Below are 21,614 nucleotides of genomic sequence, written 5' to 3' on the forward strand. Positions count from 1 at the left end.
ATCTCACAAAAGTGAGTACACCCCTCACATTTTAGTAAATATTTGATTATATCTTTTCATGTGACAACACTGAAGAAATGACACTTTGCTACAATGTAAAGTAGTGAGTGTCCAGTTTGTGTAACAGTATAAATTTGCTGTCCCCTCAAAATAACTCAGCACACAGCCATTAATGTCTAAACCGCTGGCAACAAAAGTGAGTACACCCCTAATTGAAAATGTCCAAATTGGGCCCAAAGTGTCAATATCTTGTGTGGCACCATTATTTTCCATCACTGCCTTAACCCTCTTGGGCATGGCGTTCACCAGAGCTTCACAGGCTGCCACTGGAGTCCTCTTCCACTCCTCCATGACGAAAACACGGAGCTGGTGGATGTTAGAGACCTCGTGCTTCTCCACCTTCCGTTTGAGGATGCCCCACAGATGCTCAATAGGGTTTAAGTCTGGAGAAAAGCTTGGCCAATCCATCACCTTCACCCTCAGCTTCTTTAGCAAGGCAGTGGTTGTCTTGGAGGTGTGTTTGGGGTCGTTCTTATGCTGGAATACATGCTGGGATCATGCTCTGCTTCAGTATGTCACAGTACATGTTGGTATGATCAGTATGGTTCCCTCAATGAACTGTAGCTCCCCAGTGCCGGCAGCACTCATGCAGCCCCAGACCATGACACTCCCACCACCATGCTTGACTGTAGGCAAGACACACTTGTCTTTGTACTCCTCACCTGGTTGCCACCACACACTCTTGACATCATCTGAACCAAATAAGTTTATCTTGGTCTCATCAGACCACAGGACATGGTTCCAGTAATCCATGTCCTTAGTCTGCTTGTCTTCAGCAAACTGTTTGTGGTCTTTCTTGTGCATCATATTTAGAAGAGGCTTCCTTCTGGGACGACAGCAATGCAGACCAATTTGATGCAGTGTGCGGCATAAGGTCTGAGCATTGACAAGCTGACCCCCCACCCCTTCAACCTCTACAGCAATGCTGGCAGCACTCATACGTCTATTTCCCAAAGACAACCTCTGGATATGACGCTGAGCGCTTGCACTCAACTTCTTTGGTCAACCATGGCGAGGCGTGTTCTGAGTGGAACCTGTCCTGTTAAACCACTGTATGGTCTTGGCCACCATGCTGCAGCTCAGTGTCAGGGTCTTGTTAGTCTTCTTGTAGCCTAGTCCATCTTTATGTAGAGCAACAATTATTTTTTTCAGATCCTCAGAGAGTTCTTTGCCATGAGGTGCCATGTTGAACTTCCAGTGACCAGGGAGTGTGAGAGCGATGACACCAAATTTAACACACCTGCTCCCCATTCACACCTGAAACCTTGTGACACTAACAAGTCACATGACACCAGGGAAGGAAAATGGCTAATTGGGCCCAATTTGGACATTTTCACTTAGGGGTGTACTCACTTTTGTTGCCAGCGGTTTAGACATTAATTAGTGTGTTGAGTTATTTTGAGGGGACAGCAAATTTACACTGTTACACAAGCTGTACACTCACTACTTTACATTGTAGCAAAGTGCCATTTCTTCAGTATTGTCACATGAAAAGATAAACAAATATTTACAAAAATGTACTCACTTTTGTGAGATACTGTATATATTTTGAAAAGTCTTTTGAATGCAAAATGTTTAAATGTAGAAACAAACCAGGACAGTATTATTTGCTTTGTAGGATTAGGAATCTACTGTGCTGAACATAAGATGCACACAAGAAGGATCACATGAATAAGCTTGGGTAGGGTAGTACAGAGCAGATGATTTGTTTGCGCTACAGTGAACAATGTTTCAAATCGGTTTTTAAATGACTACCAGAACTACAGCATGGATGTAATAAAAAACTGAGCTAAATGGGGACGTGAGCATACTGCCCCATGATTCCACAATGACCAAACCAGTGGCTCATGAGTTTATATCTGTTAAGTAGGAATTAGCATTTATTTAAATAACATTGTGTGTATTTTGTTTTTCTTCATTCACTACTGATATGCTGTATTTATTGACTTTATTTATTGTGCCACATTCATGACCATGGAAATGAACCAAACCATTTAGAAGATGCATAATGGAGATGAATAAAGGAATTTGAAACCACATCTTGTAAATGAATTGGTGATGCAGTAGTACTGTGTGTGTGTGAGGTATAAATCTAGGGGGGGTGGATTAAGCTTTAGAGTTTCAGAGTGCATCGTGAAAATTTCACTTTAAGATGCCCACCCCGGATAGACAGACCCCCTCCTTTCTCCCTTCTCCTCCTCCTCTTTCTCGGGTCACCTGATTCTGCCATTTTGCGCTGAGCATCCGGCTCTGAATTGGAGGCAAACGCTGGATTTGTTCATCTGTTCTACATCATGATGCTGAACAGCTGAATTTGCATGCGTGAGGACCTTGGTGTGGAACTGGGATAACGGATGGTCGTGTGCTCATTGCAGTGTCCTCATGAAGCAGGCTGAAGGAATCTGACAATGAGACTGAGTGGCTAGCCTGATCTTGAACCTGAACCTGATCCCGATCCTGTTTCTGCTCTGCGGCTTAGTGTTAGACCGGGCGTCTTTCTGCTGCACGCGTCACCTCGTCAACTCACCTGCGAGTAGAAAACCAAATCGTAAATCGTAACGGTTCGTCGTATCGGAGCAGCAGTTACATGGTTAACCGGCGGCGCGGGAGGGTAGCAGTCACCATAGTGATGTCCTATTGCGGGTAGTAACGCAAGGGTCTGCTTCAATTAAACGCATTTCGATCGCTCATCACTTTTGGGGGGGATCGCGCGCTCGTTCTTCGTCCTTGATCGGCACGTCGTTCAACTGAATGTCAGCATCCTGCCGATCTCTCTGCACATATCCAGTGCGCTCTCCACCCCTGCAGTGAATACGTCCATTGATTGAAAGGCAATCTCTCTCTCTCTCTCACACACACACACACACACACACACACACACACACACACACACAGAGAAGAGCCGATCATGTCGGGACAATCTCTCACGGACAGGATCGCCGCGGCGCAGCACAGCATGAGCGGATCGGCCATCAGCAAAGCGGTGTGCAAGGCCACGACGCACGAAGTCAGCGCGCCCAAGAAGAAGCACCTTGACTGTAGGTTAAGTCCATACATCGCCCTTCACAATATTTCTTTCGCTTCATCGCGATCTGGCCTTCATATGTCGATTGTCCATCTCTCTCTCTCTCTCTCTCTCTCTCTCTCTCTCTCTCTCTCTCTCTCTCCCTCCTTAATACTCTCTATCAGATATAACCTACTGATTCCGGTTCAAACGATTCTACCTGATTATTACTGGGCACCAATTAGCATATCCAATTATAGTCAAGGTCAGGGTAGCAAAGCCCATAAAGCTTAATAATTACACACTTCACACACACGCAAACAGGAGCGAGGCCTCACTGCAACACTAAATGCTGCTGAGGAATGTCACCGTGTCGGTTATGTTGCATTTTAATAAGCCTCTGATTCAGACTGATTTAATGTCTAGAATATGTATAAATACTACGTCAGAAGAAAAAGAATGTAGAATAAAACCCACGGTGTGTTAATCGTACACACCTCAAACCTGCATGATTAGAATGAAATAACAACAGCACAGGCCTACACTATCAAGGGCATATGGATGATTGAAAATATATGATGTTAAAGCATGCACAAAAGAACTGACTTGCACACCAGACATCAGCATTTGTTTGTATGCTGAATTTCTTCATTCTCAGTGCTACTGATGAGCAGATGTATACTGTATACCTATTAACGGTGAATCCATTACCTGGAATGTTTCAAATATGTGTCACAAATATGATGAACTGTCTCTCTACATAGTCAACATATTACTCATTTTAAGGAGCCACAGTGAAATTTTTTGCTCTGATGCAGTTTTAAAGGACACCGCCTCCCTGAAATACCGGAATATTTTAAATAGATTTATATTGAAATATGATTATGGTGCTAATGTGTTGTTTGCTGCTGTATTTTCGTTATTCCTGTTAGAAGACGTCACAGGAGGACATTGCTAGCTCAACTATCTTAAACATAAGGGATAACAATCAGGTTTCGCTTTTAGCAATGCTCCTTAAAAAAAAACCCAAAAGATCACCATTTTCTCACTCATCATTTTCCAGTGATACGCAATGTCATATTGATGAGTAATCCTATGTAGAAGTAGTGGAGACAGCAAACATTGGACACAAAGTTCCAGAATGCAATGCAGCCATGATTTATGGTAGAGATTCTTCTAGTTTGCGATCAGCTTTGTTTTGACAGTGGTATTAGCATGAAAAATGAAGCTGATTTGTTTTAGCAGAGTACTAGAAAGACTGAAGGACTAAAGCGCTACTCCATTGGTCTCTTTAAGTAGGGATGAGTTCCCACTGCCACTGCTATCAGCACGTAGTCACACTGCCTTGTGGATAGTGTAGGAACCCATTAACCAAAGTGAAAATAGACCAACATGGAGATGAAAGAGGTTTAAAAAAAAAAAAAAAAGGCAACTCATTATGAAATAAATCTTGGATGCCATTAGAGATCACGTGTTAATTCTAAAGATTAATATGCGAAACATTCAGGGTGTATTTTTTCTTTAGGTTTGGGCAGCTAGTAAATCCTGGACATGCAAGGATCTTTTAGGGATTCTTCATTTTCCTAGGAAAACTAGGAGTTATTTCGTGATCTTCCATGAAGCTTTTGCTTTTAGAGCATAGGCCAGTAGATCCAGTGAAAAGCTGCAATCGGAGCTTTCAGTCTCAAGCTTGGTTACATAATGCACCTGTGCTCTAGGCTTGTGTAGTAGATCTGGGGTTATAAGGTCCTGCTTTATACACTGTGGAAATAAGATTATGTTTTTGAGTAAGATCATTAAACCTCTGCTTGCTTCAGGGTCCTAGAATATTGTACCATTTTTCCTTCTCCAATTACTCTGGCCTCCGAAACGTCCACACTCAGTGGCTGGTCCATGAATAAATAAACCTTAGGCTTATTTGAATATTACAAAAAGCACCTTGTAAGATATTTCAGACCAATACCTACCAATTAAATCCAAAAAAATTAAATTTCCACTGTTTGCTGACAACATGCTTAGAAGGGTCTGCTGTGGAGTCCACCGACCTCACAAGCCAAGGCGAGTTTTCCTTTAATTCACAAATAACCTCTGAGCATAGTTGATTAAGGGAGCAGGTAATCAATTAAACTCTCAGTTAACAAGTTTAGGACAGAGGTAAGCCTTAGGGGCATTAGGAAAGAAGTCTGCACTGGCATTCTCGGAAATACACCAGGATATGTGTGTGTGTGTGTGTGTTTGTGTGTGTGTGTGTGTGTGTGTGTGTGTGTGTGTGTGTGTGTGTGTGTGTGTGTGTGTGTGTGTTTTTTCAAAAAGTATTCCTGAGTTATTGGTATGTGGCAAGTTTCATTTGTGTTTTTGTTTCTGTGCAATGCCCAGATCTGATGCATTGCACCAATGAGCTGAGTGTGAGTATACCTCATCTGGCTGACACTCTGATTGAGAGGACATCCAGTCAAAGCTGGGTTGTGGTGTTCAAAACCCTTATCACCACACATCATCTCATGATGTATGGCAATGAGGTAAGAGGCATGGCATTTTATCTTTGTAATTGTATGTTGTTGTTGTTTTAACCCTCTATGGACCTACAGTCACATTATGCAAAAAATAAATTTGGTGATTTTAGTTCTACTACATCCACAAAATAGATCTGTAAATCTGTTTGTAACATACAATATTTGACTTTTGACCTAGGAGAATGAAACTTATACATGACAATGGGCCATAACAGGTAACAGTTTTCATCAAACAGGGTGTTTTCAAAGGCCTATTTCTTATATAAAAATGTCTTTTAAAAAACACTCAATTAAATTTGTTCTGTTTCATTTTTACTCCTAAATTGAGAAAACATATTCTCGATAGTAAGTTATGTTTATCATTAGTAAAAGAAAAAGTTGCCACTGAAAAGAACACAAGAGATTTAGGCAAAATTTCCACACTCTAGATTAAAACTCTAAAAACTCTAGATTAAAACTGTCCATTGTAGCAATTTTTAAAATCCATTATCTAAAACATCCTTTCATAAAACTGATTGACTTCTACCTAAAAATACATTTTAAAAAACGTCTAGCTCAGTCGTGTTCAATGTAACCGAGATTATGCTAGCATGCACATTATACCGTATGTATTCCCCAATGAGCCATTGTTATTCATGCATTTTTTAATCCATTTGAAAGCCAAACTCTTTCATTATTCCACATGTAGCGCATTTGATTAATCTTACACATCATACCCAAAACATTACCGAAATTTTTTTATTTTACAAATTATCTTAATAGTATATAAGTACTTAAAAAATGCTTGCCATGTGTTCTTTGACCAAAGATAATAGTTCTTTTACAGGTTGCCTTGGTAACACAAGAGTTTAATTACATGGCAGGAAAAAAATGTGGATTGCATAAAGGAGTCCATTTATAGGTCCATACAGGGTTAACTAATGTGCTGTAACATTTTCAAGGTTCTGTTTATTTGAATGTGTGAACATGTTGGAAAAGATTTAAATGATGATATGAGTGTTTTTTCAACAACATTAAATCTGACTACAGTCAAATTTGTCCTAACGTATTAACAAACCTTCAGAGAGCTCCACTTACGAGTGTTATTTCGTTCCTTCAAATAGAGGTTCATCCAATACCTCGCATCCAGAAGCACACTCTTTAACTTGAATAATTTCATAGATAAAGGGGCATTACAAGGTGAGTATGCATTTTAAAACAAGACCACACTCCAGATGTGTCTCTCCAGGCAGTGGTTATTGGACAAAACACTTACGTTTATAATTTATTTCCTATAGGTTATGACATGTCCACCTACATTAGACGATACAGCAGATATCTTAATGAACGGGCAATGTCCTACAGGCTGGTAGCAGTTGACTTCACCAAGATGAAGAGGGGGTGAGTAGGGATTGATTTTTTTTTTTTCGAAACCCAATAACTCAGAGGAGTCTTCTATAGACATACTTTCATTTATAGCTTTGTGCAAGCTCCTGTAAGCCTTCACTGTTTTGTAGAATTGATGGGGTGATGCGCACCATGAGCACAGAGAAGCTGATGAAGACCCTCCCAATCATTCAAAATCAACTGGATGCCCTTCTGGACTTTGAGGTAAACTTGCTTGAGAGGTCTGACAGTGGATTAAGATTAATTCTAGAAAAATATAGTTATAGTTTCTACCTTAGCCAAAACAAATGATGTAAAGTCCTAAAGGCAGAACTGCAGGTATAACGTTTTAGTGTTACTTAGCACGTCAGTGTAAAGAACGACAAAGTAATGGTTGGACCTAGTACTAATATGTTCTTCAATTCTTATAACATATTCTTGTTATCATTTCATTGCTTGTATCTCATCTTATTCAATTTTTTTTTTTTTCTGAATGTCTACTACCCCAATTCCAAAAAAGTTGGGACTCTGTGTAAGGTATAAATAAAAACAGAATGCAATGATTTGCAAATCTCACAAACCCATATGTTATTCACAATAAAACACAGAAACATATCAGATGTTTAAACTGAGGAAATGTACCATTTTAAAGAAAAAAATAAGCTAATTTTGAATTTCATGGCTGCAGCACATCTCAAAAATGTTGGGACAGGGGCAACAAATGGCTGGAAAAGTAAGTGTTACTAAAAAGAAACAGCTGGAGGTTAATTGGCAACAGGTCAGTAACATGATTGGGTATAAAAAGAGTATCTTAGGGAGGCAGAATCTCTCAGAAGTGAAGATGGGTTGGAATCTGGATGGAAGCATATGTTGCTCTAAAACTTGTGTATACCTTTCAGCATTGATGATGCCTTTCCAGATGTACAAGCTGCCCATTCCATAGGCACTAATGCACCCCTATACCATCAGAGATGCAGGCTTTTGAACAGAACGCTGATAAAAAGCCGGATGGTCCCTCTCCTCTTAATCCTCTTTAGTTTAGAGGACGCGGCTTCCATGGTTTCCAAAAAAAAATTCAAATTTTGATTCGTCTGAACACAGAACAGTTTTCCACTTTGCCTCAGTCCATTTTAAATGAGCTTTGGCACAGAGAAGAAGGCAACGTTTCTGGATCATGTTCATGTATAGCTTATTCTTTGCATGGTAGAGCTTTAAGCAGCATTTGTGGATGGCACTGTGAAATGTGTTCACAGACAGTGAGTTCTGGATGTTTTTCTGAGCCCATGCAGTGATTTCCATTACAGAATCATGCCTGTTTTTAATGCAGTGCCGCCTGAGGGCCCGAAGATCACGGGCAAGAAATATTGATTTTCACCCTTGTCCTTTACACACAGAGATTTCTCCAGATTCTCGGATTCTTTTGATGATATTATGTACTGTAGATGATATGATTTATGTTGAGAGACATTATTCGGAAATTGTTCCACAAATTGCAGATGAAGTTTTTTGCAGATTGGTGAACCTCTGCCCACCTTTCCTTCTGAAAGACTCTGTCTCTCTACGATACTCTTTTCATACCCAATCATGTTACTGACCTGTTGCTAATTAACCTCCAGCTGTTTCTTTTTACTAACACTTACTTACCAGCCATTTGTTGCCCCCATTGCAACTTTTTTGAGACGTGTTGCAGCAATCAAATTCAAAATTACGTATTTATTTTCTTAAAATGGTATATTTCCTCAGTTTAAACATTTGATATATTTTCTATCTTCTATTGTGAATAACATATGGGTTTATCCATCCATCCATCCATCTTCTACCGCTTACTCCTTCTTCAGGGTCGCGGGGCATATGGGTTTATGAGATTTGCAAATCATTGCATTCTGTTTTTATTTACATTTTACATAGCTCCACAACTTTTTTGGAATTGGGGTTGTATTAATTCTTCCTTAGTTCTCAGTTAACCTTGACACAATGCGCCGAGGTTGCTTACTCTTTTTCCGAGGAAAGTAGCTAATATACACTCAAAAAGGTTGCTGGAGGAAGATTTTCTGAAGACTGAATAAGAAGACTGAACAAGGAGGATTTTCTGAAGACTGAAAAGTATATAGTTTTGTGAGAATTTAAAATAATAGATTAAAGTTGATTTCTTAAAAAATAAATTAGAACTCACTGGTCATGGCACTACAAGCTATTTACAAATTTACTAAATACTACATTGCTGACAAAATGAAGGATGGTAGTGAGAAGTTGGAAAATAGGCACAAAGGAAACTCGCTCTTATTACTTGTAAATATGGTCAAGAAGAGAGTTTAAAATGAAACTGAAATCAGCTTCTGTTGTACCTTCATAGTTGTAGCTGTTTACATCCTGCCTACGTTGTATGCTACTACTGACCAATTGCTCCAATTGCTGTAGAGTTGGTGTTTCTGTTTCATATAATGACTTTTTTTTAACTGCCTTGCCTCAAGAAGAGGAAATTCCATCATATTAAAAAACTCTCAAGAACCACTTATAATTACATATACACAATATGGCCAAAAGTATGTGGATACCTGACCATCACACCCATATGTGGCCCTTCTGTAAACTATTGCCAGAAAATATGAAGTGCACAATTGTATAGAATGTCTTTATACGTCATAGCATTAATATTTGACTTCACTGGAACAATGGGGCACAAACCTGTTCCAACATGACAATACCTCTGTGCACAAAGCGAGCTCAATGAAGACATGGCTTACCGGGGTTGTTATGGAAGAATTCAAGTAGCCTGAACAGAGCCCTGACCTCAACCCCACCGGATATCTTTGGGATGAACTGCAATGCCAACTGCAAACCAGAACTCCGACATCAGTGCCTGATCTCACTAATGCTCTTGTGGCCAAATGAGCACAAATCCCCACATCATAATCTAGTGGAAAGCCTTCCTAGAAGAGTGGAGGTTATTATAACAGCAAAATCTCAAGACAAAAGGAGGGGGCGGTGTACATATTATACTGGACATATACCAAACATGACATTTTTGTTACTTTGTATCACAATGAAGAAACTCTGTGAAACCTAACCTAAACCTAACTAAATGCCTTTTTGCATGAATTGTATTTCTTTGTCTTCCTTGTTTTATCCTAAGGACATTCACAATCCTAACAATTGCACTTAACTGCATTACTGTGATTTTCCCTGTAGGCCAGCTCTAATGTACTGACCAATGGTGTGATCAATGGTGCCTTCATGCTGCTCTTCAAGGACTCTATTCGCATCTTTGCTGCTTACAACGAGGGTGTTATTAACCTTCTAGGTAATATAGTATATATTTTATAGTATATATATTTGTAGTTTTTGTCGTTTCTGGTGTCAGTTATGTTGCTGTTTCTTTATGGAATGTCATCAGTGATGGGGTGGTGTGATGCCACCCAATGTGAAGCAAAGTTAATGTTACCGCCAGAAAGTTGATTATTTTTCTACCAAATAAAATTGAAGTGTGTTATTCCTCTTATACCACAGCATTTTCCCAATGGTTGCATTATTTTATTAATTAAAGGTTAACATACCTTATATCAGTTTATAGTTACATTTAATGTTGTGGAACCCCTGCAAAATCTTTATTACTTACAGTATAGCAGCTATAAACAGTCATTCCCTCATCACCGTCCATTTTTCTTCTTTTGATGTTAATAAGAAAAAAAAAAACAGCAGCTTGTGATGTTACCTAGAAACCAGAAAGAGCAGTGTTGCATGTCCTGAAGACTCCTGTTGGGGAAAACTTACTGATACTGGAGACTCCTTTCATAAATATTAAATAAACTTTTTTTTTTTTTTTACAGAAAACATTGTTCGTTGTTAGCAAAGAAACGTTATTAACCTGATTATTATTAGATTTTGACTATGTGGGACATCTGCCATACAGTTCCCTGTGAATGAGCTGTTACTATAGAAATGATAACCTATTAATCAAAATCTTCTGACCAATCCGATTCAAGAATTCAACAATGCTGTGGTGTAAGACATTTTAGCGTATGCAGCTGAGATTATTGGAAGATTGTGTCATGCTAAATACCTTGTTTCATTTCCAAAGAGAAATATTTTGATATGAAGAAGCACCAGTGTAAAGAAGCCCTGGAAATATACAAGAAGTTTCTTATCAGGATGACCAAGCTCTCAGAGTTTCTCAAAGTGGCAGAGGTAAAATGTTTCTGAATACACTCAATGCATGGGTTCGGTCAGGCTCTTCCACACAGGCCCCTATTTTTTTCTTACTGCCCCTCTTGGCTTTCGGTTCAACTTTTACCAGAGGTTCCCCTTCATTCTGCCTGTTCTGCTGCCTGCACTGCATGCGTTAGCGAAATGTCTCTCAGTCTATCTCAGCAACAATAAGAACAATGATGTGTTATTCAAATGAACACCAACTATTTCAGTCATTTGACTTAAGTTTGCAGAAAAAAAAACAGTTTTGCAGGGCACAGTTGTCAACATGGAAGATCTCTGATTGTGAGAATCAAATATGAGTGAGGACTTTGTAGTGTTTCGTATCTAAAACGGTGATGGATAAAGGTTCAGTAATCGTGTCCTCTGCCTTTAGAAAACGAGTATGCATTAAAGCAAATAATATTTTTGACAACTGTGCCACATGGCTGGAATTTAGCCATTCCTTTTATTTATTATTTATTTATAAAGCATAATGTCTTGCTGTGTATGGAGGTATTTTTTGGAAGAAAAAAATCCTGCACATCCTGCTTGATTTCTAGATTATGTTTTATTATTTTGTCTTTTTTTGGTTAAGTAATATGTCTCTTCAGGAACTGGGTGCAGTGCTATCCAAAAACAGACTAAAGTTGACTTTAAGAGCGCATTTCTTTATTTGTATAACAATGTGTGTATGCCATTTTTTCTTGTCCTTTTTTTTTCAAAGTCAACATTAGTTGTGTGTTTCTTTTGGATGTTTCTCACCTAGTCATAAATATTTCATCTCCGTTCACGACCAAAAGTGACATTTCATTGTTTTGTCACCCATGAAGCCAACATCCAAATCCTTGTTGTCTATCTCTTTGTACATGCATTTGTCCATATTTTCTTTAACACCCACACAAACGCCGCATGGAGTAATGGCTCTTTTTCTTTATTCTTCCTCCCTCCTTCACATACCTCTTTTCTGGTTTTTCTTTTGTTTGACCTCTTTTGTTCCACATTGTTTTGTTTTTTTTTTATATTTTTGTTCTCCTCCCTCTTTTCCTTTTTTTGTGTCACAGCAAGTTGGAATTGATCAGGTTGACATCCCAGATCTCTCACAGGTTAGTGGCACATTTCATCTCAATTTCTGCCATGTGGCTTCACCCGAAATTCTCATCACCACCTCACCCCATAGACCTCCATCCCCAGCCTCCCCCATTTCCTCTATGTTTACCCCTCATCTACCAGACTTTTAGGATAGGGGCCTCCAGAAACTTACTCCATACCCGCGCTCTCCCTGGGAATCTGATGTGCTGTTTTGCGTTTTCTGTTTTCATCAGAGGTAAATGGGTTCTAAAGCTGGTCACCTTTTGACCTCAGAGAAGCTCTCATTTATGAAGCCTTATGCCTTGAATATTGCCATGTGTATTAGCACAGCATTTTTATTAGGAATGAAAGGCCGTTCAAGGCTATTGAGGTTTGCGGTGTCGTCACGTTAAGGTTAAGTGCTTGCTCTTCAAGCCACCATTTCTTACTGGTAAAATCCATGAGAAATTTAAAGCGCTTCTATTTCCAGTGCAGACTGATATATAGCTGAATGGTGTTTGTGCCTAAGGGATTGTGGGTATAGTGTTTAGTTTTTACACTGCAGGCACTCACCATTGCCATATATCTCTGCACTGGTAGGGTATTTTTTGCTTTAATATCTTTTGGGAAGTGTTGTGAATGTGCACAATAAATAGAATGCCTTAAAACTGGAGCAGGGGACAAAACTTTGCCTGGCACCATCTGAAGTTTATAGTCAGCAACCATGCCAAATGTAGGCCTTCAATTTATGCTGGTCTTTGCATTTCATGCCAATTACACTCCATGCCGACTGACAGAGGGGTGCTGGGCACACATCTCCCCCTTCAGTTTGCCACCATTTGGCTTTTTCTTTTTTGTTGTTGACATTTTCATTTACATCAGACAGGGACTCCTGAAGGTGTTGGGCTGGCATACTACACAGTGGTACCTAACCATATCGAAAACATTTTAATTGGAAGGAGTGCCTTGTTTACTTCAGCTGAAGCAGTATTCAGAAGGCCTGCATAATGTAACATCCTTATGAATACTCAAAAATAGTTCATCACAAACATTACGAAAAAAATTATCAAAATAATCCACAGGTTGAATCGTGTTGTGAGAGATAGTATGGCCTTTTGTACACTCCTACAGCCATGTTACCGTTTCCTTAACTTCTTGCTATCTTTTTTTTGTTTGTTTGGGTTTTTTTTTAAACAGTCTATTGTTTTGTCGCGTATGTTTCAGATTTCTCAGTGGGCTTTTCCTTGTTTTGTCTCCTCTTAGAGTGTCTGAGAAATCTGTTCTTTTGTTATTCATGGAAATCCTCCCTCGAACTGGCATGCAGAGTGGACACGTCTAGTCCTTGAAAGGCAAATGTTGTGTAAGAATAAAGCCGTTCACTTGAAAAGCGAATGTTCCTCATCAGCCAGTACAGCGCATCGATTATAGCCTATAGGGGAAGAAAAATGCATTTCAGTCAGCGAATACACAAACTCATGTTCTCATCCAGCATTTGCCTTTCTCTGTATAACCTGCTTTGGCTTCCAAATGTTTTCCTTTCATTTTCTTGACGATAAAAGGGCATGTGTTTGCTGAACTATTCCAAAAGACACACATATGATGTACAAAAATGTCCAATTTGCTGCAATGCAATAATGAAATTGAACTCCAAGTGGAATCCAAAGTTGAATAGGTTTGGCTTTATATATCTGTGCTTTATGAAGTGCTCTGCATGGTCAGAAAAAAAGGTCCCACTTTTTTATGTGCTTGTAGAGAAGTCTAGTAATTTATGTCTCCCCCTTTGAGAAGTCCTTGATCTCAGTTTGCTTCACAAGCCGTGTATGAAGTGTCAGAACACTTGCATGGGAAATAACACATTTTTTGCATGTACAAGCATCTTCTATTTGAATCTTTTTTGCTTTGTCTCCCTTTTATTTTAGAGACTCATGAACACTATTAGGTTACGTCAGTAATGCAGACCTTCCCTTTGTGATTCTGTATATGTCTGTTTGTCTGTCCGAATGTATGTATGTGTCTGTGTGTATGAGTGATCGAGTGAGAGTAAGTCTTTCAGCTCTAGTAGTGTATGTATGTATGTAGTAGTGTCCATGTGTTTATGAAATTTCATGTTGGTTTATGTGTGAGAGGCTGTGAGAGTGTATGTCTGTCTGTGTCTGTGTGCTTTTGTATTGTACTCAGTGTCCAAACATGTGTCTGAAATATCTCTTTTCCCCAACCTGCATCGCTTCCAGGCCCCAAGTAGTCTCTTACAAGCTCTTGAACAGCACTTGGCCTCTTTGGAAGGCAAGAAAATCAAAGAGCTCTCCTCCATCAACAGGTATCTTATGCATATCAGAGTAAAAGCTTCACCCAATTAAACTGATCTTCATAGTTATACCTAGTGGTGCTCAAAAAAGCAATTATGTGGCACAGTAAGACATTATTAGTTATTAAAAAGCATTTGCTTATTAAAAAAAAGGCCTCTACCAGACAGCACATATTCATGATCCCAGTATGAAAAGAGTCATGCAGACTGTACATTGTATAGGTTATTAAACAATTAGTGAGAAAGATTTACACCAAGACTCCTCCTGAAAAAGCCTCTTGAGCTTTCTTTTCTATTTTGTACAGCTGTGATTGTAATAGAAATATAACAGAAGCACACCAATACAATGTAATGCCAAGACAATATATAGATCACAGCGACAAGCAGTGAATTATATTTTACACATACCGTACAGTACTGCAGTTTACATGGATCAGTACAGTCATCTGACCAGCTTTATTAGGAACACATGTACACCTGGACATTTGTGCAATTAACTAATCAGCCAATCACATGGCAGCAGTGCAATGGATAAAATTATGCAGATACAGGTCAGGAGCTTCAGTTAATGTTCATATCAGGCATCAGAATGAGAAAAAAATCTCAATGTTCTCAGTGACATTGACTGTGCCAGACAAGCCTTTTTGAGTATTTGATTATTTCAGAAACTGCTGATCTCCTGGGATTTTCACGCAACAGCAAGTCTCTAGAGTTTACACAGAATGGTGCGGGGGAAAACAACGATAAAACACTCAGTGAATGTGTGGAAACACCTTGTTGGATTTATTCGAATTGTCGGGAAAGCTAGCTATGGTAACTCAAATAATCACTCTTTACAACCATGGTGAGCAGAAAAGCATCTCAAAGTGCACAACACATTGAACCTTGGGATACAACAGAAGAAGACTACTACCACTCCTGTCAACCAAGAACAGGAATCTGAGGCTACAGTGGGCACAGACTCACCAACTGAAAAACTTCACCTTTTCCCAGTTAACAATCCAGTTTCTGAAATTTTCAAACCAGCCATTCTAACACCACCAACAGCCATGCCACGGTCAGACCAAGTCACTGAGATCACATTTTTCCCCATTCTGATGTTTGATGTGAACATTTTTAGATTTACCTATGTGTTTTCATACTCTTTATTACTGTTTATTACCTTTCCTGTTTGCAGGGATGAGAAACAGCAGGCTCAGGAGGCTGAGGGCAACAGATTACAGCCTACAAAAGTGAGACAACTCAGGGTTCTTATGTCTCACTGTTTAGTTTTTGAAAGTAAAGGCAATAGTTAACGTTACAAAATGTGATACCTGATACTTCTCTGATGGTGAAGTCCAGGTATCACAACAAATTTTGTATTTTCTCATATCAGAATGAAACGCGAAATATACATTAACATAAAAATCTATTTTTCAACAAGTAGATTTAATTCTGAATTTTCTTTCAATTTAGTAATAAACATAATTATGCTAGGATAATTATGAAAAACTTGTATACAGCTATATACATGTCTGACAAATACAAAATATTCAGCAAAAATCATGATGTCATCTATGAACTAAACTTTCCAATAATAAATGATTCGTTAAGAACAGCTTCAATAATACCTAAGAAATACAGTACAACAAAATATATGGTATGTTCAACCAACAGGAGTTGGGATACAAGTTTAAAAATAAAGTATTGGTACCAATAATTGTTGCTAAAAATTTTTACAGAGATATAAAAGTTATAAACAAATCCGAAAACCTATTTCTTGGAAGCGACTGGCCTTAATATGATTGTGAAATATTTACAGAGGAAATGAAATAAAAAAGAGAGTACCTTTGTTGATATGTTTCTCATTTAACCTCACCACAGGGAGTACAGCTCAAAGATATTGGCATGCAGACCCCAACAGTGTCCCCCAGCGGGCAGTCCGTGGGCAGTGCCAACAGCAGCTGCACCAGTAGTGGTGCTACTGAGCTCCTCTCCAGTCCACCAGATCTACCCATCACAAACGGGTACTGAGAACAGTATTTATACTGTTCACTTTATGACTTATGGGATAGTTAGAGATTATTTCTACTGTTTGATATCCATTTCATAGTCCTTTGAATACGTGTATTAACCTTTAAGGTGTAAAATAGTGTATTTCTGTGTCTCTTGAACCAACAGTGTGCACAGTTTCACCAATGATCATTTCGACCTCCAACACAACCTCACCGCCCCTATTCCAACTAGCACCCTGCCTGCCAATAACAACGGCTGGGGAGGTCAGATTTACACCATTAACATGATAACACACACCAACATAAACACATCAGTTTTCATCTTTATATGTTTTTCCATATGACTTAATATTTCTCCTTTTATGTTTGACTTGCTCTGCATGATTGGACATTCTCTGGGTGAGTCAAAGATTTGTGAATGAGTGTGCTAGTCTGTAAGGTCAGTGAGGACATACGTTCCATTTCTTTATCTTTCTGTTTCCTGCTACAGGTTGTGCGCTCTTTAGGACCCCTACTCAAGCCCACTTCACAGGTCCACGGCCAAGGCACACAATTCCATAACGGAGGAAAGTTACTGACTAACGACTTGGACTCCTCTTTGGCCAACCTAGTGGGCAGTAGGTCTTTTATTCATGTGGCTTTTTTTTATATTTACTATTGTTTTTTTTTATTTCCTGTCTAATCAAGCTTGTTGTGTTTCTCATAGATTTGCACTTTGGAGCACCCTTGGCCAAAAAGTAAGGTTTTCTCAGTATACTCAGTTTATTAGGTACGCCTAAGATATGCCCATTTTATCAGATACAGCTACCCTATAGGTCACTCTGAGTACACACTAACAGGCCAAAAGTTTGCGGGCACCTGATCATCACACCCATATGTGTACCTTCCCCAAACTGTTGCCCCAAAGTTGGAAGGAAACAATTGTATAGAATGTCTTTGTATGCTGTAGCATGAATTCTCTTCACTGGAAATATGGAGCCCAAACCTATTCCAGAAGAAGACATGTTTGCCAAGTTTGGTGTGAAAGAACTCAAGTGGCCTACTCAGAGCCCTGATCTCAACCCCACTGACCACCTTTGGAATGAACTGGAACACCAATTTTGCGCCAGGCCTGACATCAGTGTCTAACCTCACTAATGCTCTTGTAGCTGAATGAGCACAAATCCCCACAGCCACATATTGTTGGTGAACAAGCACATATGAGTGTGACTGGTCAGGTGTCCACAAAATTTTGGCCATATAGTTTATATAATTACTGACTGTAGCCTATTTATGTGCACAAATTGTTAATCCCCCTCTACCCTGTCAATAAAAGTAAATGTGCAGACACGGGACCAGCACTGACCAGATATTTTATATTAAGTGATGGATGAGTAGATTGAGAACATTGAGGGGAACTTTTTTCATTCACTGTAAAAAAACAAAAACAAACAAACAAAAACAAAACTCTTGACTATAGGTCACAACCGAGCACCTAATAAATTCCAGTCTAAATAAAAAAATATACTTGTTTGCTGTATAAGTATGGAATAAAACATATAATATATAAAATATAAATATATATATATATATATATATATATATATATATATATATATAGTAAAATATAATTAGTAATTTATTAATGAATGATACATTGTACTCTTTATCTGTTTATAGTTATATATATGTATATATGTATATATGTTGTGAAACAGCCATGAGACAGGTTATCACTTATGTTATAGCAACTAACAACTGCAGCATATCAAAGTACTAAAGACTTTCTTATGTCAAAAAAGGAATGTTTCACAATCATGAGAATGCTTTACACATCCAAAGCATTAGTTTCTCTACAATATTTTCATCACAAAACTTAATAGCACTCACAGTTCTAAGACAGTGGTAAATTCTAAGTAAATCAGCCCTAATCTAACAGACATTTATCTGCATATTTATTCATGCTGTTGGCGAGTTCTCTGATGTCTGAGGACTGTTTTTTGTCGCTGAAGTTGTTCCATGTTTTCTCATTAGGCCAGAGATGCAGTGGACCCACCTGGAGAAGAAAACTACAGGAGGATCTCACTGGCAGTCTAAAGCCATGAGTGGCACCGCACCGTGGGGACACACACACCTGGCCCCAGCCCCAATTCCTATGCCACAGATGGTAGGAACATTTACTCTTTAAACCTCAACCACACATTTTTCTGGGAATATAGACAGTGTTACATAAACACAACTTCAAAGACAGGCTGCCTTAATGGCTAACTGTACCATTTCTTTTCCTCTTCCATCTGTTCACTGCAGAATGGAATGATTTATACTGGCTATGTAAGTCTCTTCATTATTTCTTTGCAATAAATCACATTGTAGTCATTCGTTTTTCATAATGTATACTGATTCATTTATTTTTCAGGCACCAGCTCCGGTAGCATTTCCAATGACAACCCCCCAAGTGCCTGTATATGGGATGGTACGATTAAAAAAGACATCTCACCAAATGTTTACATTTAGAAAATCATGCAAAAGGACAGTTTGGTCAAATTGAGATATTTACACACTTTTTTTTTTTTTTAACTTTAGCTAAAATACAGAATATCGAACATGTTTGATGTTACACATAGTGTAAAAAGACAAAGATGTTTATTGTCTGAAATGTGTCTTTTTGGTGTTGTGTATTGTGCTCAAGCTACAGTGCAATCCTACTGGTTTTAGCAAGTAAGGGAAGCTCATAGTGTCCTGTACAGCATCATGCAGACTGCATGCCTGTATCATAGCACACTCACAGACATTAAAAGACATTTGTTTGCCTCAGTAACATCATACATTATGGTAGGAATAGAACACAACAGGGTGTGCTGTTATAGGCAAATAATCAATGACATGGTGGTGTGATACGTATAACATTGGAGACAGCTATACAAGCCTCTGTGTAAGTTCTTACTGTAGAAACTATAAAGTATGAGAATGAACACATTAATAGGAATCGGTGATTTATGTTTGCCTTGAAGCTTGGAAACTATGGGATGGAATAAAGTGATTCAGCTTCAAGATAGCTGCTACTTTTGGGTTTATCTACAGTATGTTGTGTTGTTGTTTTTTTCCAGTTTTAAACAGATAACAAGAAGTCTGATTGAGATTTGAGTGTTTGATGAGAGATTAGACAGTCAGATCATACAGTGTTAAACTAGTGACTGTAAGCTTCCCTTATTTTTTAAGGTACGTTCAAATATTCAGCAACTTTATCGCTTCCAGTCACCGGGTACAGTAACTATGAAGTCGCCAGTAGGCGTTCCTACTACTGGTTGTCATAGTAACATTTATTAGTGGAAGATGAAGGAGAAGCAGTGATTGCTCTTTCGATCTATCTGTGGCTCAAGCGCAAACGCAGGACTGTCTGAGTCCTTGAAAGTATTTGGACATGCAGGTAGCATGGCGGATCATGGATCACGTGCACTCTACTGTCTTCACTCCCATGGCTAGTCGCTGTACCAAGTCCCTCCAAATGTGCATAAACCTTTTGTTGCGTCGTTGGACACGCCTACATCTAGCCACTGTCACTCATGTCACCGGAAGTCGCCAGCTCTCATTGAAAAAGAATGGTCTCCAGTCACTTTGTGGCTGTGAGTCGCTGTATGTGTGAATGTACCTTTAACAGTAGTAAGCTTGTATGCTTGAATGTGTAGTGCAGAACTAAAGCGCAAATATCAGAAACAATACATATAGCCTGCTGCATTTTGGGGCAAGGGGAAAATCATGTACATTTTTTTTTTTTAAACCAAACTATCCTATTGTCATTTTCAATTATTTGACTAATATGATTGGATTATTTAATACATAGTATTTAATACTATGAAAATTTGCTTTCTAATAGATCCCTCCTCCCATGGGCCAGATGAGTTCAATGCCGTTGATGGCACCCCAGCCTGTGATGTACAACCAGCCTGTTCTCCGCACCACCAACCCCTTCACTCCTGTCCCTGGGACTCAGGTACTCAGTGCACACATGCACCCAAACTGCGTTTTCTGTCCACATTATTAACTTCAGCTTTTATTTAACCTTGAAATAAGATGAAAGTCTTGTTTTTTTCATAATTAGGTTCAGCACACACACAGCATAATGATATATAATTATTGAAATGTTTCTGTGACAGACATTTAATTGAAATGTTGCTCTAAGTGGACAGGGTTTTTTTTTCCATTTGCAGATGCACTTCATGTAGCACTAAGGAGAATGTCAGACTGACAGTAGCACCAGAGGAAAAACATCAACCAACCCAAAACCAAATATGACAACGATGATGTGAGAATTGGCTCAGAGACTGACATGTTCATGTGCCATTTTTGCCCCTTGAGCTGTGTGTTTGTAGCATTCCCTGCCCCCAGAACATAACATAGTCCTGTCATTTTACATGTTCTCTTTAATTTCCTAAGTGTCAGATCTAGTGTTTCTAGATGGCCCTCTTAGATGATGTCACTGGCTGAATGCGAATGGGAGTGACAATGTATAGTGATTTGCGGTGGAATGAAACAATGTCATGATGTCAAGTCTCCTGCCCCCCTATTTCCCCCCGGTTGGAGAGTTTGTTGTTGTAATTGTGTGCACCTGAAACTTTAATGTTTATAATGTCTAAACCAAGCCACGGTTTTGTATGCACATTGCCTGAATAGTGTTTCGAATCAACCACTGTCAATGTTGATGATCGTGCCACAGTTGCTGGCCTCCTGAATTCTTGAGTCCTGGAGAAATGTGTACAGGTCACTTTTGTACATTTGTCTTGTCCCTGAACATTTTGGACTTCACCTTACAAGTTGAAGCTGTTTATGCATACAGTAACTTGTAACATTTCATTCAGGTATGGTTAAGGTATGGCTGTATGGATTAAAAAGAAATACAGCAGTGTGCCTTTGTCTATATTTTTTCTATTTAATAATAAGCATACATTTTCAGCGTAGTCAAATGTGAAGATATTGGTTCATTAATGTTTCTTATTAGCAAATCTAATTTAAGCCTAAAAGTTTTTTAAAGCCTGTTTTGAATATATCGAAATTTTAAATATCTTGATGTGGAATTTCCACAAAGGCACTTTTTTACTAAAGAAGAAAATTCAGAAGACACTGGACTTCTGACCAGAAGG

General features: G+C 38.8%; 1 protein-coding gene across 2 annotated transcripts; it reads left to right on the forward strand.

Annotated features, from left to right (window-relative positions):
- The first annotated feature begins 163 nt into the window (after nt 1-163).
- On the forward strand, nt 164-21,379 carry LOC108278489 (phosphatidylinositol-binding clathrin assembly protein). Of its 2 annotated transcripts, XM_017491895.3 has the most exons (19): nt 164-3,098; nt 5,441-5,583; nt 6,681-6,756; nt 6,855-6,957; nt 7,074-7,167; nt 10,132-10,243; nt 11,021-11,127; nt 12,192-12,233; nt 14,430-14,515; nt 15,681-15,735; nt 16,367-16,509; nt 16,664-16,761; nt 17,004-17,114; nt 17,204-17,234; nt 18,511-18,643; nt 18,784-18,807; nt 18,893-18,949; nt 20,351-20,467; nt 20,685-21,379. In XM_017491895.3, the coding sequence occupies exons 1-19, from the start codon at nt 2,969-2,971 to the stop codon at nt 20,697-20,699; spliced, it is 1,677 nt and encodes a 558-aa protein (XP_017347384.1). In that variant the 5' UTR covers nt 164-2,968; the 3' UTR covers nt 20,700-21,379. The 2 variants fall into 2 exon arrangements, with proteins under 2 accessions (XP_017347384.1, XP_017347385.1); XM_017491896.3 differs by lacking the exon at nt 12,192-12,233.
- The last annotated feature ends 235 nt before the right edge of the window (nt 21,380-21,614 follow it).

The sequence above is a fragment of the Ictalurus punctatus genome, chromosome 18 (genome assembly GCF_001660625.3).
Source record: "Ictalurus punctatus breed USDA103 chromosome 18, Coco_2.0, whole genome shotgun sequence".
In the NCBI taxonomy this organism is placed as follows: Eukaryota; Metazoa; Chordata; class Actinopteri; order Siluriformes; family Ictaluridae; genus Ictalurus; species Ictalurus punctatus.

Coding starts and splice junctions, on each gene's coding strand:
- LOC108278489 (XM_017491895.3), top strand. CDS start 2,969: ATGTCGGGACAATCTCTCACGGACAGGATCGCCGCGGCGCAGCACAGC. Junction 10,244..11,020: donor GGGTGTTATTAACCTTCTAG/GTAATATAGTAT, acceptor TCATTTCCAAAG/AGAAATATTTTGATATGAAG. Junction 14,516..15,680: donor GAGCTCTCCTCCATCAACAG/GTATCTTATGCA, acceptor TCCTGTTTGCAG/GGATGAGAAACAGCAGGCTC.